Genomic DNA, 20,349 nt, shown 5'->3' with positions numbered 1-20,349 from the left:
TATATAACACTACCGTTTGAACCGTTGCGTGTCAAATTTGCAAACATAATATTTAACTTCAAACAATTATTTTCTCATTTTTGTGTTTCTTTATGTAATCGTAAAGGCATGACTGCTCACCCTGTGGTACATGAAAAACACCATGGACAGAGCTTCCGTCTCACCTGATGGTAAGTGACTACCGCTGCCCATGAGACCAGGAAAACTGCAAGTGCTTCAGCCTTTTAAGGAGGAATACGCTCTTTTCTTAAAGTTTCAATATCGTATCGGTCCGGAAATACCATCGCTCCAAGGTGATTTGACTATGTGGTTGTGTGTGGCAAGAAGTTTCTGGAAAACGCACGGTGGGGGACCGCCATTCATCCAGATCACCGGGATGGTATTTTAAAACGGACATCACGTCATCATGTGATACCCACGACGGGTATCACACATGCGTTGTCATTGCTGAATCGCTTTCCGTCCTCTTTTTACGCTTTACAGCAAACCCAATATATACATATAATAATAGATATTTAATTATAATTAGGTTCGTAGACAGGGCATCAATAAAATAGGAAAGTAAGATATGTGTATTCACAATGAACTCTAAAGTTACAGTGCTTTATTTGTCAATGTTTTAATGAAGACAAGGAACGACTTGTCAACATGAAAACATTGGTTTTTCAAATTTATATTTTCCTTATATGAACTAACTATGAGTTATTAACAGTATTTTAATACGGGCATCACGTCATCGTCATCGTGTGACGCCCGTCATGCCACACATGCATTGCCATTGCGAAGGCTGAGATGTTATACGTCTGAATCTCTTTCCGTCCTTGTCTTCTATTTGTCGGAATGTCTTTTCACAGCTCTGTCTCACTCTACATACAACCATGAGGTTGCACCGTCTTCATTGTAGGTGGCATGAGTGTAAACATAGAATAATATCTTTATGAAGACATTGTATATATTAGTAGGTAGGTAGTAACCAGGTAACAGACTCAGTACGTAATAGAGTTATTGCTCGGTCTTTGGCCGAGTGAGTCCGCAGTGGCCGTTTGTATATGTACATTCACGTGAACAGTACGTAAGTTCAGTGCTCAGTGATTTCCCCGCATGCATTACAATATGTAATAAGTAGGTACCTACCTACCGGTGGTAGGTGACCCCGCGCGGCCTCGCCTCATGTTTTTTTTCAAACCAGTTTGAGCTGCAGACAATTTCTAAAATAACTTTAGAGCATTAGTCATTCTTTAGCTGAAGAATTCATAGATTTATTTTTATTCCTATACAGTGTACTGTACATACATCTAGGCTATAATGTAGGCCACAAATAAGAAATATCTACATAGCAACCTAACAATAAGTGAAATGTGGGGAAACGGTGCGGGAGTGCTCATTGAGTGCTGATGTAATCATTGTACCTACTACTCTACTCATCTAGTTTTTGTCAGATTTTACATAAGCGTTTGTTCTTCACGTTCCTCTTGAAACACAGTATCTTTTGCTAAAATCTGCATTAAAATCTGTTGCGTAGTTTAAAAGATCTAACCGAACCGAGAGCGAGAGTCACTTCATTTTATACTAAGTAAAGATGAACAATGCTAAATGATTTCAGTCACGGCGATCGCCCTAACTTGACCAATAAAATATTATTAGAAGATTATTGTATTATGTAGGATATAAATCTATTTTCATTAAAATTAACTAACAGGCGGTCTGATCGCTAATAAACAATATTTTCCGAACAGCCGTTGAAAAGTGAGTATGTATATATATATAAATAAGGTATAATAATATACACCACATGAGTGGAAATAAGTCAGTTACCTAAATAAAGACCTGTGCACATGTCATGAACACATATTGTATTTTTTTTTAATTTAATGCTGTATGCATATGAAATTACTTTATTATCGTAATACACACTGCACTGCCACATACGGGTATGTCCAAATTATTAGGTAGCAAGGAGCAACCTACATACGAGATGACTGTTTGTTTTGACATTACAGTATTACATTAGGTACCTATCACTTGTCACGTCACGTCAGAGTGAATCACTCAGATATATATATAATTTAATTATCTAGTATGTAATTTCTTAATATTGTGACACATTAATTTATATTTATTATGAGAATTAGATGCGCTCTAGTTTATTAGCACAATGGAGTGAATATTGAATATATTAACAAATTGATGCATCCTGAAACATGTTAGTGTTAGAGCAGGAAGGCGATTGTTAGTAATGTGGAGTAATCACCCAGTTACTAGCAGTGTACAATGTCAGATCTGCACGCGGTTCCACCTGGACACCATCATGTTACTTTACTGGTGGACTTGCCAGGATGTGGCTTGACCTGACCTCATACTCATCTTATCGTCCTCCACAGATGCCCCGCCAGCTTACACCGTTATCGCAGGCGAATGCATCATTCTATTACCGTCCATTCAAAATATGTACATATATTACGACCTAACAAAAATTTAAATACTTCTAGCTGTCCCGGAAAACGCTGTTTTGCCATATAAATTAATAACGCTATAAACAAAAATTCATAAAAATCGGTCAAGCCGTTTCAGAGGAGTATGGCAACTAACATTGTGACACGAGAATTTTGTATATAAGATTTTTTGTTCTTTGTAATTTTAGTTTTCCGTAAGCTACGGTAACCGTTTGGCAAGAGACGGACCTACTGGCGCCCGGGGTACTATCATATCACTATCACGTGTATCATATAAATACGTGATAGTGATATAAATGATTGTGAATAAATTAATTTATGATTGCATTTCAATATCATGACTCGAAATATATTGTAGCAGGATGTACACGCGGATTAAGATATGTATATACGAGTAGATATAAGGACTCGACCTTCAGCTGTGATCGCACCCACCATTTACCTAAGACTTTGTGCAAAGTCGTCCGTAACTCTGTCCCACTGAGCTATATATAGCTATGGTGAGATAAGTAACTTACATTATAGGATGCAGAGTCTGATATCTAGTTCTTCCTAAAGGCAAGGCGTGAGTGTTACCACGCGCGTGGCGATAATCCTATTAAAGAATTATCAACACAGACTCCAATGAAATTCAAATCATTTACTCATGTAGGACATTTTAGCCACTTATGAACGTCAAATTTTTTACATTATATTTTTATTTTTTTCCCTACCGTCCAATTCGGTATATAGATCCAATTGAGAAGAACTGGCAATAAACTCAATTGAATTACTTTTTTTTTTAAAGTCAGTTTATTTACAATGTATATTTATATGGGTGTCTATGTCTAACATTAAATGAAAATCCCGTGCATGAACAACTATTGCCATAATGATACACATATGATAATATACAATAATTACTGCATTACAGTGATTACAAAATAATGTAACAAATTACAACACTTGCATAGACAAACGTAGGACAGGACAGTAGGTAACTTATAAGGTGTTCATAAACAACGACGGAAATAGATTGCATACAGGAAGACTTCAAAATCTACTTCCGGCTTCATAAACTCACAACCATCAAATTAATCGTATCAGAGACGGAAGTCCTGAAGTCAATTTCCTTCTTTATATGATTACGATGATATATCGCACTATTTAATATATTATTTTTTATCTAATTTACCTGATATATATATTGTATCATACATATAATTAATAATATCTATATTAGAAAGAAAGAAAGAAAGAAAGATATGTATATTATGTACGTATTTATAAAAAATATGTATCACATAACAGAAGCTCTGCTTATCTTGGGACTCGATAATGCTGTGTGCATTGTCCAGTTTATGAAAACAAAACAGCAAACAGTTCAAGCAAATTTAAATGGTATTTATGTATGTTATAAATTAGTGCAGGTTGGTAGATTGTATTCACACTTTTCGTCTTGTAAATGTAAACTTACAATAATTATTTACAAGAGCAACACACAAGTTTCTTGCTCGTTCTTCTTGTGATGAGACAGCTTTCCGAACGAGCGGTAGATAAAATGTTATGACTATTCAAAAAGTAAATTAAGTTTATTTGAATAAATTATTTTCTATTCTATTCTCATTTTATATGGGATGTACAAGCACAATAGCATTCTTAATACAGACAACTGTATCATAACACGAATATGTTTGTGATAAATAAGACATTTAAGAAACTAGTTGCGGTCCTAAGATTGCTGTTTTTTTATCAGTTTAATCAGCCCTGTCTTCTCAAGGGTGTATAAAAAACTTCCTCTGGAATCACTCTATCTACTGCTAAAAACTGCATTAAAATAGCGTAGTTTAAGATTTAAGTGAACAGACAGCGGAAGCGATTACGTTTTGTACTATATAAAGATAATATAGATTATTTCTACAAGTTTCTTAGCACATATATATAACATAAACTCTGTTTAGAGGCCCTTCACTATTCATTTTTTTTGCATATTGTTTCGTGATTTTTGCCGACACCCCACCGCTACTTTCTAGAGCCTCACGTGACTCGTGGACTATATGACGCTGTGTTAATATGATTAGGTTGAGGAGTACTAACCTGAGGAGCATTCGTTGAGGAGCAGCACCAGCAGCGCGCACAGCATCCACACGGTCCTCGCTGCCATGGTGTTGGTGTGTGTGATCACAACAAAACGCACACACACAGTCGCACGTCACGACCGCCGCACACACACACACACACACACACAGTGTATTAGACAACTTCCTTCACACACACTGAAGGCACTATACTTTTTTTCAGGCACTTTTCAGTCGTTAACCTGCGAACAAAAATATATAAAGTAATTTACACAAATGTTATTTAAATGGTTTAAATTAAACTGTCTTTCTCTGTCGCATCTCAGTTATTTCATAACAAACTATTTTATTTCCATACTAGCTGTTAACCGCTATTTACTCCGCGTGAGATTTAACTCTCGCGGAGTATATATAATATCTGGATTATTATTAACTCATTTTAATATTTAATTGACATGCGCAATAAAATATATTTTTGCATGGCATTTAAACAAAAATAGTACGCATTTATTTAACAACTAACTGTACCCGCGACTTCGTTCGCGTGGAATGTAACTTTATTTTTCTATAATAAAAGATTTTTCTAGAATAAAAGTAGCCTAAGTACTCCTTATTACATCAGCTACCTGACAATAAAAGTCCCGTCAAAATCGGTCCAACCATTTCAGAGATTAGCCGGAACAAACAGACACAAAAATTGTAAAAAATGTTATTTTGGTATATGTACCTACCGTAATTATATACATATGCATGTAGTAAAAAAACGGTTATTTCAATATTACAAACAGAAACTCCAATTTTATTTATATGTATAGATGATGATATAACAGACTGGTAATATAGATCGCACAACAAACTACCAATTGAACCGTAAATATTGGTCACTGTCTGTCTGTCTGTGTGCACTGTCGCACTACATTGTCTAAATATACATGACCTTGATTATTGTAATACGTAAGTGATAGCAATAGTAGTAGTAATTGAAGATCGTAAAATACACACAAGTACACAGTACACACACAACACTGCAATAATACATATTATATTAGAAAGATGAAAACAAACATAACACGTTCATACAAGGGGCCGTTCAAGTAATACGTAGGCACTATGGGGGTCGGGGCGGTTTCTACTTTGCTTATATTGGATGACACGGGGGGTGGGGCAGTCTACATGATGATGACGTCATCGATAGTAATTTACTGTTTTACACGCATGGCAACACTCACATTGACTTTGCTAAAAACAATGCGCTAATTGAAACATGTTTACGTAAGTATGGGGGGAGGGGGTAACAGCTTTGCTTACGTTTGCTGACTGATGGGGGGTAAATAACTATAATAAATCTGCTTACGTAATACTTGAACGGTCCTTATCAGTAAATGATTATAGTTTGTGGTCGTTAACATACCACAGAAACTTCTTGGCTGTTCAAAACACACATATATAAAGAAAGAAGCAGCATCAACACCGGACTACTCTTTGACAGTGAAACAATAAACGGCCATTCTACCGGAACGAGAACACGCAAAATAATAGTTATGAATTAACAAATTAAGATGAACAGAAACTGAGAAAGTGTGTTTCAAGAATAACTGTAAAATGTCGCCGGCTGTTATAACCCAGATTTTTATGTAAACTTGTTAATTTTGACGGCACAACGGAACTTGTTTTAAAACACAACTATACTGATTAAATATTATGATCCTCTAAAACGAAATTGATAATATACAATTATAATATTTACTTTATTACCAAAAGGAAAAACATCGTAACTTTTCAAATAAATATGAGAAAATAAATAAGTATTAAAATAATTTAAAAGACATTGTAAGCGACTCTACAACTCGAATAATTGGACCGACATGATAATGACGGTTGTTTTGTGAATATACATTGAGCGACAATTTCGACAATACTATAATATATAGTTTATCTTGGAATCGAAACGGTTTTATTATTTTTACATCAATTTTATTAAAACTGAGCTCTTAATTATTTATTATTAAGTGACTTCAATTATTTAAGTGCTGCGGACGGCCGCACTCGACGTGTATCCGTTAGCGATTTCGAAATGATCGTAATGTTCTGTGACCATAAAACAGATACACACGCGGGTTAGTTGCCGGCGAGTGGCGGTCCCGTGGTTATAGGTGATGGATATCATCGCGCCACGTTACACCGACGGACAGACAGACAGACAGAATACAATCACGTACAATAGATACCGCACGTACACCAGTGCAGTCACAACCCGCCTACCCTCCGTAACGTTGTCGGCATCGCTGTCACGTGGCTAACGAAGCTACCTTTATTGTAATAAACAAAGTTTTGTTCAAAATTACCTATATTTGTACTATGTTTGATGGCTTCAATAAATAACCAATTGCTAACAATTCTTAATCCCAGTGAAATTAAATGTATTTATATAACATGAACAGGTCCCAGGTACTATCTGGATGCATTATATAGTTTTGTCTTTAATTCTCTACTATGCCAAATCTTTAACACTGAATGGCTTCATGTAAATATTGTTACATTGTGATATAACAGATTGGTTGAAGAAACCATTTATTGCAGCCTCTACGTTCTGGTATCTATAGTAAAGAACATCAAACGAACGACGGAAGGAAGCGAGCCTGTAACACAAGCAGACATCAATTGTTACGTTTATTTTTACATCGAGTAAGTACACGCTTCCTGCCCGTACAGATAGACGACTGTACTTACACGCACTTGTTTATTCTCTATTGCTTATAATAAGCTCTGTAAATCGAGATGTCAGGGCTATTTATGACACACGTGCCCGATGTTGCCCGATGTGGCCCGATGCATGCTTTTTAGTTAAAATTATACCTAGTATTTACAAGACTGTAGAGAAGTAAACTAACCCTTTAGGGCAGAATACAACAGAGAGTTTCAATCTTTTAGCGAGGAGTGAAAGAGCCGGGAGAAGAGCAGAAGGGTTCCGGAAGCCGGAAGAGAGAACAGAAGGGTTCTAGGATATAGTGCCGCTAGTTAGAAGGCAATAAGACGTGAATGTTCTTGCCCTGCTATGTCGGTGTATAATAGTTAGTATATTAGTCGTAACTCTACAATTATGTCGTTTTATTTTCATCGTCCAAGCTAAAAGCGCATCGGAATCGTTTGGCAGGCTGCCCAGCTAAATAGGGAAACTCGCTCCAATCATTCTGATGGACACTTAACTCTGCCATTTTGAGATCTAACTCACTCGGTAGTTCTATGAAAGATTACCCAACATCAAATCTTTTATGGCAAAGGAAACGGTCATGTGACACATTCAGGTGAGTTGGGGACATTGAGTTTTTTTTGTGGATGATAATGGAATGGTGCATCGACTGCGCTAACGGTTTATGCTAGCGGGGCACCAGAAGAGTGTGAGAAGAGAATGTTATCAGGTCAGTTAGCCCATCGTGACAAAATCACCAAGAATTTATCATGATGGTTCCCCCTGAACCGCGTGAAGGTCAACCTGACATGGTGCGTTGCTGGTAATGGGGTCATTAGTCCACATTACTAACAATCCTCTTTCCCTGCAAACCAGATGAGTTAGGGACATTAAGCTTGCTACCCGTGGTTTCGTTAGTAAAATGAAAAAGTTTAGTTTTCATTTGGCTTAAGTATTAGAATATTACGATCTGTAGTGGTCACACGACCGGCCGGTGAGCACCAAACCAGTATTTGGGGAAATGATTCCCACAGTTGAACGTGTCGGCTACTAACACTTGACACGGTGTCCAACATTAATAAACACAAAATATGCAACTCATTTACAGAACAGGCTCTCACAAGAAACCAATACTGATATTATAACGAAGAAAGAATTGATCGTATGCAGGTCTGTTAAAGACAAAATAAATAAAGTTTTTCACCTATACATATTTTTCAGCCCAAGCTAGTTGGATAATGCATTGGAATTATTGTTGTATGTTAATAATCGTAAAAGTATACAGCCATAACACGCTCGTCATCCTGCTGCAGCTGTACGCCGTGCAATATTGTGTAGCTGTGGCGCATTACGTTTGCGCGGGAAAACTAACGGACAAAATGGCTTCTTCTGCAGGGACACTGATAAACTCCTGATTCCTAATTACTTTATACCGTTCTATATAACTTTATATGTCTACAATTTACTTTTATTTTAATTTACTAATTTTATATACAATAAACAGACTATAAATACAGCCACTAGTATCATACCTAACAATGTAAGTATATATTTTTTATAATGTAGAAGACTAACAAGCTTACGTTACATGGTAGCTTTATCAGTCTTCTCTGATAGTTAAGTGATTTCCACCGTTGAAGGTTACAATGTGGTGTCAGAGAGGAATTACCACAGCTGGAGGATGATTTAACGTAGTTTTCAAAGTCACTGCAACGTGTTGGTTGTGGTTGTGCGTGGCAAAAAGTTTCTGGAAAAACGCATGATGGAGGACATGTTTCTTGCGATACAGTTAATTTACTAGCGAATACTTTCCGCTGTGTATTTCGAACGTGAAGTAATAATGTAGATGTCTCCAAGGGCTATTGTATTGTATTGTTTGCGTTAAGTGATGTGGATGAGAACGGATGAATGGCGCGGATAACAACATAGACCTTGCTGCAGATGTTTGTCGTAGCACGCGCTACTCAGTCGCAATTGCTTTAATATAATATTTAGTGCCACTCCTTGGAAGGTGCATGGTTCCATAGAAGACTAAGAATTTAATATTAATTATACAGATGACGGCGGACGACATGCCAGACTGTAGCATGGCCATCACAGGATTTTTTACCCTCCTTTTGATAAAGGAAGGAAGGAATTTTGTGCACAATGCCTCACTTTCGATGCCGTGGGTTTAATTTTTTGCATGAACATGATAGAAACCTTAGCATTCACGAGTATGATTATGGGGATCTGCGTGTTCTATATATGTTACCTATAATTCATAAAGGCATAGAGGCTCTGCTCAGATCGGTATTAGATGATGTTTTATGAAGTGTCCAGGGTTAATATTGCACTTTGGAATCAGATTACAGATATGGAAAATAACAGATGTACATAAAATAGATAAGGATGAAAATATATAATCAGTTATTATCATGACATAATATATACGCGATAATGTGGATACAGCTTGTGTACGTTCACAGTCGCACGTTCACACAGCTTCATGTACTCCTAACAGTGCACCACGGGTCCACTCGCAGCACTCGTGTATCACACACGTGTCATTTTAAATCATTCAAGACAAGACCGTACAGCCTCCAGAAAGGTTTACCAAATAAAATACGAATATATGTAAAACCTCATGATGTGCGCAGAGCCGCACTGCTTCGTGATGCCGTCACTGTTATATATGAACATTCAACACTGACAGCATCACGAGGCAGTGCTACATCTACGACTACGTCCAACAATAATGAACGAAGTATACCTACGTGATGAATTTCTTATTGTTTTATAGAACACATTTAACTGAAACTAATTATTATTAAGTACCATTTGTTTACGAAATCAAATGCGGAAAAAGATTCATTGTATTGTAGACGGCACTTTACTTTTTCCACCGCAATTCGTAATATACAGATTTATTACAAATTATATTTTATAATAGATGGGTATGTTATTCATCTTAGAGGGCATCCGGCATGTAATTCATCTCCAGTGTATGTAGATGGGCATCAGCCGGTGTGTTGTAGACAGTGCACGTATCTATTAACTAATGGGTAGGTGTATGTTGTTGGGTCTGCATTGTGAAATATAGTGTTAGTGTTAGGGTCCCCGGGTCAGTGTGCCACTGATACGGTGGGCGCGGACGCTGCACACTGATTTATTGTGTCCCCGAGCGGCCCGTGCACAGTGCACAGTGCACAGTGCACAGTGCACAGTGCACAGTGCACGCTGCACATCGGAGAATGTCGGCCACGACCACACTCCGATCCTGTGTTCTCCTTTCATACTTTACGACATCAAATATACGTATATAGTTGTCACTCATCTAGCAAAATAATCTAGAATTACATACATACATATTTCATCATAAACCTGACATATCTAGCGCGATATACTTTTGATAAAAATCAATTTTTTTTTCTGTACAAAATATTAGAAAACAGCTTCCAAGCGATCCGCTCTCGCAGTAGAATTTAGTTCGAGGTATCCACGCAGACGACAGTCCAGGTTTTGTCTGATATAGATTACTAGATTTATTTAATACTCATAGATTTATTCATCTAATTTTAATACTAGTTTATTGGTAATTATACGCCGTGCACCTACTACTACCACGACACCTACACCAGCGAACTGATACAATTCACCAAAATGATACGGTCGACGTTGAAGTATGAAATATAAATAGAAATAAACTTAATACAAGTACTTTTGAATACTCACATTTTTGTTATTCTACCACTCATTCGGAACGCAGACTCATCACGAGAAGAATGAGCGTGAAACTTGCGTGTTGCTATTTTAAATATATATATAATGTTTTAGTTAGATTTACATTAACGAATATTAGGCATGCGACAATCAACATAGAAACCGCTACGCACTTAATCTCTGTTCAATCAGATAACATTGTCAGCGCTATTAATTTTAAGTTAGATATTTTCTACAAAACATTATTATCATTTATAAATTCTAAAATTTCCTAATAAGATTTTTACAAAGAAATATTTTTGACAGACATTTGAATCTTTTTTCTGGCAAATTGAGTACAGACTCTTTCAGTTTGTTGTGAACATATACTCGTAAGGAATAGATTGTGTTATTGAATAGTGGGTGAACTAAACCTGTCAATAACACGTGTGAGTGTCGTGTGGAATGATAAGAGTTACGTAAACATCACAATCGTGAGTACACCACCACATATAGCTCACTTCTCGATAGATAATGTCTGAGAAAACGAACTCTGATCAAAGTACACACCATTACCATAACCCGAGCCCGCGGCGAGACTCGAACTCGTGTACTTGTAGTGAGGAGTACGTGAGGCTAGCCGCCGCACCAGCCGCCGCACACAACCACGCGTATAAACATGCGGCTCCGACTGAATCTGACTTAATTTAATGGTTTTACGTAATTTTGTTTACAATAACGTTTTAGAATACAATGAAAACATGCTACATGGATTTCAATGGATGGAGAAATATGGAGAAACGTATGTAATTTAGGCTTATTATCTTATTAGTATTATAAACGCGACAGTTTGTTACTCTTTTACCCAAAAACTACTGTACTGACTTTGACGAAACTTTACAGTAATATAGCTTATATCAGAATAACACACAGGCTATAAATTAAACGCGGGCGAGGTCGCGGGCACAGCCAATAAGTAATATAATATGGTCATTTTATTTCTTTTCTTTCTTTCTTTCTTTAAGCTGAAGGAATATTCTTTACCATTAATTTAAAACAGTTCACAATACGTAAGTTAGCAACTTTACTTCTATGGTCGTGGGTTCAAATCTTCATATTTTTATTCATGAGCACGATTGTTTGTAATGATTATATAGATGTTTTCTATGTACACATATGTATTACGTAAGCGGTTACAAATAAAAATATGTTTAAAATATTGTACCGGTTGTCTAGTATCCACCGGCTGTACTTAGCTTGAGACTACTAGGTGGCGATTAATAGTCCACGCTTACTATTTACTCAACATTGAATCCACAGCAAGCTGATCATGAACTTGAAATGAGAAACCGAGATGAAAGCCGCGAGTAAAAATAATGAGTTTAACGAGCTTCCTGATAGTAACGTAATATAAGTTTATTATATAGAAATTCCGACAACTGAATCAAATACCTAAATACTAATATATTTAAATCTAGCTGTACCCGCAACTTCGTCCGCGTGGAACTTAACTTTATTTCTCTAAAATAAAAGTAGCAGTTATTCCTTATAACATCAGCTTAATAGGTCCAGCCATTTCAGAGATTAGCCGGAACAAACAGAACAAAATTGTAAAAAATGTTATTTTAGTGTATGTACCAAATTGTATTTATATTCATATGCATGTAGTAAAAAACGGTTATTTCAATATTACAAACAGACACACCAATTTTATTTATATGTATATATAAAATCTATCAATTGGCAACAAATAAAGAGCTGCTGGACTGTATGTGTGACGAGAACAAGAAATATGAGTATGTACACTATGTACTGGCGCGGCGCGGCGTCCGGTAGCGACGAGGCCGCACTACCGGACCCGATCGCTCATTTCCCCCCTCCATTAAAATTCCCCTTCAATTGGTCCATTAGAGTTAGAGTGTGCTACAATCATTAGCCGGTTTTTTCTTTACTCGTACTGATTGCTATTAATTGTCGCATTCAACAGCCGCTGAAGTGTTGTGTGTTTGTTTTTATTGTACCAACGCGCACCGCACCGCGGCTGTCCTTATATTAGTACTATTATATGCATTATGAATCAATATTGTCCTTGTCACATAATAATAAAAATATATCAGGACAATTCACACAGTATATCAAGCTAAGAAGAGGTCGTGTTACTGGTACTAGACAACAGATATAAATTCATTGATACATTTCTTTTATAAATTCACACATAATATACACAGAAAACACACAGACAAACAATACAAACAATCAAACAAGACATTAACAAGACTAACAATCATATTCATGAATGTTTGTACCGTGTGAGGAATCGAACCGGCGACTATCAGATGTCAGGTGATGTGCTAAACCACTAGACCATCAAGGCCCATATGAGAGTAGGGTTCCTCTCGGGCTGTACATATACGTACATATATGAACTATTTTGAATATTTCATTTAAAACTTTTTGGGCGTATGTGGTGTATTGTTGGGCGGGTGGTCCGCGATCTCATACTGTACTCTACATGTACGAATTAGTACGAAATTAATTTATTTGTCTATCTACGATTCATGTACAGTCTGCATAACTGCTGGCTACTGTTTGGAAAATAACAGAAGGCAATAAAAAATAATATATACTATTTGTTATCAGTAACTTCGTTTGCTTTTCGTCCGATCTCGTATTATGCTATGTCATTCAATAAAATCTGTTAAAGGTGCTGACAGACAGACAAACAGACAAACGTTCGAATTTATAATAGGACTAGCTGTTCCCGCGACTGTGTCCGCGTGGAATTTAACATTATTTTTCTAAAATAAAAGAATGTTTCTAAAATAAAAGTAGCCTCAGTGACTCCTTATTATGTCAGCTACCTGCTAAAAAATTCCCGTCAAAATCGGTCCAGCTATTTCAGAGATTAGAGGAACAAAGAGTACCGTATGTACCGTATTTATATATGCATGTAGTAAATAACGGTTATATATGTCAATATTTGTACAATGTTACAAATATTGAAATAACCGTTATTTACTACAATAACAATTTTTTACCTTTTTTACGGACAATTCAATTTTATTGATATATGTATAGATTAATATGACATAATACAGATTTTATAAGATAAAGATATAGCATATGATTAATATAAGTGAATGTATATTATGTAATATGTGATAGTGCTACAAATGTTATCTGTATGTGTGTGTACGTCTGTGAGGCGAGTGTCAGCAGTGTAGGGGATGCGGTGCGCAGCCCTCGTGCCCAGGGGCTGGATGTAGCCGGTGTTGCCACCTCACTGAGTCACCTCCAGTTTGGTGGGCAAAATATGATTCTATTGGTTGATTTGTTTATTGGGGACAAATATCTGGTAGATTAATGAATATTGATATTTTGTATGTTTTTCATTATGTACGTTCTATAAAAAACACGTACATATATATATAATATATATATGAGACTACAGTTAAGTGTTAAGAAAGATATAACAATTTTAATTGGATAATGTAATAATGATGATAATGATAAATGACTCAACCATTCAGATTATATTATTATATTATTTATGTTTTAAATGCAAAATTATAATTCAGTGTATTTTATAGCGGTTCCAATAACATACTTTTTAAAAAATAGCGGGAATGTTATTTTTGGTGTGTTGCTTCGCAGGGTGTTCAGAGGGTTGTTGGCAACACGGTGTCTGGCTGAGGACGGATTCGCATTTAGTAGACACAGTTGCGCTGCGACGTGGCTGAGGGCACACGTCGCAGCACAATTGTAGCTCTAGAGAATAGCACAGTACAGCGGTGTACAGCCGCGTACAGCCGCGTACGGCTGCGTACGGCCGCGTACAGCGGCAGCAGCGCTCACAGCTTCAAGCTGGCCAGCCGCATGTCATCAACACATTCCGACATCATTTGAAATATATGGTGTACTTAATCAATTCGAATATATTAATTATGCCCTTGACTCGGGAACATATTCTAATGAGTAATTTCCTTTAGGCGGACAAAAAATTCTAAAATGGTTAAGATAGTTACATTAAGACGTCTGGTGGAAGACAACTATGGTTCAGGAAGGTATGGTTGTAGGTAAGTAGTGAACATGTAAACTTTACAACTTTAAACTTTAAGTCCATTTCAGTTCTTGTTTAGGAAATTTATGTTAGCTGGTAACTTGGTTAGTCCCGCGCTCACTAGATGGCGCCATAGGAAAATTTAGTTGGCGCTATTAAGATGTTTTTGCTTGTAACGTACACTTCGCTCTACGATCAGCCTTAAATGTGACCTACGAGTTTTGGCTATTTGAGACAAATATTTGTGGGAATGATATTTCAACAGTGCTGTGGCCAGCAGTGTACTGGTAATATACTAGGTACCTACTTACTGATATGACACCTTCTATGTGTGTTGTAAATTAATGCCGTGTCGTATTTAATGCACCAGGGCGATAATTGAGACGACTTTGTTAAAAGTAAACAAAGCTTTGTAACCGATATGAACTAAATAATTAATTTATAACTACCATACAATGTAATTGTTAAGATTATACAACGTACGTACTACCAGGCGCTCCCCGCTCTCCGCTCCCCGGTCCCCGGTCCCTGGTTATATAAATTATCAGATAATAAAACTGCTACCCCTGTTGAATTATTATAATGATATAAGCCCCGCGCCCCGCGCCCCGCGCACCCCACCGTGGGATACAGCGACCTTGAAATTTAATACAAAAGCCATTTAGCAAACATTAGGGAACAAAAAGCATAATAAAAAGGATAAAAAGCAAAGGTGCAAACGTTAGTACCCGCGGGCCGCCGCCGGGACCACCGCCGGGGGTCCCACATTTGAATGATAATGTATGAAAGGAAGTGCTTCATCATGATAATAAGATCGCGGACCGGAGCCGCACCGTCAGCCAGACAACAGTTGTCGTTGTTGCTGTAACAGGACACTGGTGGCCGCATGGTGACCTCCGCCACCGCCTCTGTACCGCGTATGTACATTGTACGTATGCATACCACCGGCCGCACTCCGTGCGTGTGTGGAGGAACGAGGAGTAACGAGGAGTAACGAACAATTACGTTACAATTTGAGTAAACGATTTGAATATGATGTTTTTTTATTTTTATTTAGACATCTGCATTTTTATGCACTTTGACATGAAATAAAAGTAATCCTCAAATTTAAATAAACTAAAAGCGTTTTGAACTTGTGACTTTCTTTTGTTAATTCTACCACTCATTCGAAAGAAGCAACTTTAAGAAGAAAATTTTAGTTTTGCTCTTTTAAAAATACTATATAATTTGTTCATTTTACATTATAAAATCTGTGTGTACAAACTGCTAAATAGCAACATTCATAATAATGAATATAAATAGTATAAAATGAAATGACTTCGGAAGTTCTCCTCATTAGGTACTCGTTCGTGTTGTAACATTAAGAAAGCAATGGCATTATTAAATCCATAAAAAAAAATGTACATTTCACACCGAACACTGCGAATTTCTAAATTAGTTGCAGTCATACTCACTGTTTTTATATGTCAGGTACATATAAATAAAGGCTGTAATGTTAATGAGCGTATACGTACCTAATTAGAAATAATATTAGAAGGCGTGAATTACGGATATTTACATAAACCAGGGTCACAACACTAGTGTAAAGGTCACATGTGTAAACAAGTCTATCTAAATATTATTATCACATACTTAACGTTATTAGATGATCATCCTATTTATAACTACAAACATTAATAATTAAATACACACAAATTTATTTAATGTGCATCACTTAAATATAATTAATATTAATGTAAGCTCCTACACTTTATTATATATAAAAATAATCTTACAACATATTATTGTACCCATATAATCTCTCTCAACAGTGTGAAAGATGATATGGTAAGGAAGGGAGTAACGAGATGACTGCGAACAGAGATGAATGGAGGAGAAAAACAAAACAGGCCGCTCCAAATAAATGAGATAAGGAAGAAGCAGGTGATGATACAATCTGTCTCTACTTTTATGATCACTTTTCTACTATCACGAATACGTACCTATGTACTTGTTTCTATTATTTCATAAATTCGTTGTAGTGTATGTATGGCTACACTTAACAGAGTGGTGTGATACGTATGTGATACGTACGAGACTAAATCTGGTACTCTAGTGAGCAACTCTACATATTTTGTTCTTTAAAAGTGCTCGCGGTCCTTGCGGCAAACTTATGTTACGGTCTCTAGTAACTATGTTTGTAACCGCCATAGATAACATGGTTCCACCAAGGTTCTCCTTATATCTAAATCCTTATAGTACTATTTTAATTAATAATTAGATATTGTTAACTTTACAATAAAGATGTTACAGTGTACATCATGTTATAGAGAGCGGCCTGTAGCGCGGTCGTGCGCCGGCGCCCCTTCAACATCGCACGTCAATTCATTATAATAGTGGTATTATAATTTTAAAACTATTCCTGTACTTTAAATATTATTTTAGTATTAACCATTAAAAATAAAAACAGTTAAATAATTCAGCGGTTCGTCATTTTTATAATTGGTAGGTATGTAACCTTACTTCCGAGTACTGTAAACCTCAGTTGCATCCAGTCAATTGAATTGAAAAAGTAGTTTAGTGTCAGAAATATTGTTTAGTGTAAAAAGTGCCATTATGTGATGGACTTCATGTTTTAATAAAGTAATAATTTGTATATGGTACAGACTACATGCTGCGTACAGACACCAATGCTTTCCTACAGACACCAATGCTTTCCTACAGCCACCCACCACCTACCACTACCTTCAGTTTTCCCGTTTATATATATTATGTGTGCTATATGTTTAATACATGCCTGCAATATTTACTACTGTATTTAAAACAACAACACGCAACTTTCTTGCGATAAGTTTGCTTTTCGAAATCAAGAAGAATAAAAAAAAGACTATTAAAAAGTGCTGATATCAAGTTTATTTGAATAAAGATTGTTGCCATTACTATTTAACCTTTAATGTAATGATGGCGGGAAAATGGCCGGCGCATTTATAATTTTCTTTTAATTTTCGCTACGTGTATATCCTTGTAATATATAAATTGTAATAATAATAATATATCACTATTACTGTATACATAGTTGCATTATGCAGCGTGGTCCCGTAAAATCTATATTTAGTGTGGCAACATCGGCCGGCTCTAAAATAAACCCTTTACTCTCACAAGTTATTTTTAATTGCGTTACAAATTAGCTGACATAAAACTTATAAAATGTAACACAGAACGATCATCACAATCAGAATAAACGAAAATTATAAAAAAAACATAAATAAAAATCCCACTCCTGAGGCGGCGATACACAAACGCTCAGCGAAACATCAGTAGGTGCACGTAAACAATATTTATCTCAATATCGCACACTTCACCTGGTCACGCACGTTTATAATTATAAATTAATAATACACGAATCTCTTATGAATTAATAATACACGACAACATTCATTCACATACCTATTGTATACAAGCTATCACACTCGAGTCCGATACAAGTTTCGTACAGCGCTCGGAGCGTGCGTGACACGTGACTCACTGGCCGCGCTCGATAACTAACTGACTCTACTCACTTCACTACTAAACTAAATTTAACCGACAGACGGCGCGCGCAGCGACTACAGAGAGGAACTCAGCTCGGGCCTCACTTCAATACAATACAATACAATACAATACAATACAGTGAAGTAGAGTAGAGTAGAGTAGAGCAGTGCACCAGTCACCGACGAGGCCAGTCGCGCTGCACTGCCACGATAGTGTACAGCCAACTATCCACATATACACACAGATAAGAAATAGATAGAATATACTTCATTTGTAACATTTAGTAGACAATTTCTAATAGAAAAGAAATGAATAACAATTAACATGTGTTGCACTGACAATATAAATTGACGAAGAAACGTTGTTTACGCCTTTTATTAATAGGATAGGATCTTAATGGTGGAACTAAACTCTGAGATTCCTGGCTAGTTTTTCAATTTACTTGTTTACGTGGTTTACAGTGGTTGCGTATGATAATGCGTATACGATCGTTGACAGATTTTGAATAAGAAAATATAACGGCTAACATATTGTCTATGGCCCGCTGAAATACCGACGTATCAGTGTTGCAGTATCAAAAATAAAATTTGGGCCACAAATTAGTGCAACCGCGCCTGAACAAACGTATTCGGTAGGAGAAGGGCACACAGTTAGTTCAGTTAAAGAACTATATCGCTTCCGTTTACGGTGACCAAAGACAAGTAACAAATCATGAGAAATCATGGTTGAAAGATCAATTTTAACTCAGCAAAATGATCAAGCCGACTCGACTTGGACATGTCACATGCTTAACAATGTTGAAAGAGAATTATTGAAATATACTTCTATCAACCGAATATTAGATGGAGATGACATGAAAATTAATTAAATAATTCAACTATTCAAAAAATTCAAAGCCTTCAAAATTATGCAACGGGATTAGACTGAAAATTAGTTTTCTGCAAAGTGATGTAATACATAGTACAGTAGCGGAGACTGTACTAATGAACCGAGTTAAATTATATTAGGGACACAGACAGTCAAGACTCGGAGACAACACATAGACTACTTTTATTATTATTATTATTATTTTTTAATGCGGAAAAAGGAGTGTAAGGAGCGTAAAGGGGAGATGAGAGGTTGTATGGAAGTATTGTCATTATTAATGGTAAAAGTTTGATAGTTCATTTTTTTTTGGCCGTTGATTTAATTAAATAAATATGACATTCAACGTTTGCAAAAAAAATTACCACTTAAGAAGGTTAAATAGAATAGGGTTTCCCCTATTCTACATGGAGATTCCCCTGTTTATATGGAGATTCGTCATTTTTGAAGCTAGAACGCTGAAACTTTTATCTTTGATATTTTTTTTTTTTGCATAAGATTACTAATTATTTTATGCTACCCAAGATCACTATTCCATGCGGACGGAGTCGCGGGTACAGCTGGTATTCGTATAAAAATATAATTATTTAAAAATAAGAAATGTCGTGCCGGCCAGCGGCCGGATGTAAGAAATCCTGTACAATTGTACTATATAATACTGTGACGCCGCGTGATATCCACACCACATTGCAAAAGGGCAATGCTAAGCTAACAACGACCAAGGAACTTACATAGATAGATAATAGTTTTTATTTGTATCTTAGTACACTCATATAGGCTTAATTATAACATCAAATGACAAGTGCCTACAATATAACAATTCAATAGGGGTGAACCTGCATGTGTGTGACATTTTAGTGAGCGCGGTTACTCAACATTTTGTGTAATAACTTAATCAGTTTGCTTTGGCTGTTCAACATGCGTAGAAGGCAACTTATGACTTGTTATGATAGAGTTAGATATTCATCAGGACTTAACTTGGATGTTTTCCCAAACTGCGTTGAGTATTATGATAAACCTGACATGGTATTGTCT

The 20,349-nt window shown here is 36.3% G+C and overlaps 1 protein-coding gene across 2 annotated transcripts in view; it reads right to left on the bottom strand.

Moving 5' to 3' along the window:
• Positions 1–18,457, bottom strand: part of LOC131855484 (neurotrimin-like) — a 214,126-nt gene extending 195,669 nt beyond the window's left edge. For both annotated transcript variants that reach the window (XM_059206762.1, XM_059206763.1), the window contains exons 1-2: positions 18,367–18,457; positions 4,530–4,752 (exon numbers count right to left, since the gene is read on the bottom strand). In XM_059206762.1, the coding sequence (XP_059062745.1) occupies positions 4,530–4,596 (67 nt within the window). In that variant the 5' untranslated portion in view covers positions 4,597–4,752; positions 18,367–18,457. The remainder of the gene's footprint in view (positions 1–4,529; positions 4,753–18,366) is intronic.
• Between the last annotated feature and the right edge of the window lie 1,892 nt (positions 18,458–20,349).

This window comes from Achroia grisella, unplaced genomic scaffold (genome assembly GCF_030625045.1).
Source record: "Achroia grisella isolate CSIRO2021 unplaced genomic scaffold, CSIRO_AGI_Agris_v1 utg1433, whole genome shotgun sequence".
Classification (NCBI taxonomy): Eukaryota; Metazoa; Arthropoda; class Insecta; order Lepidoptera; family Pyralidae; genus Achroia; species Achroia grisella.
Note: the sequence above shows the minus strand (reverse complement) of the source record. Positions and strands in the feature narration are given on the sequence as shown.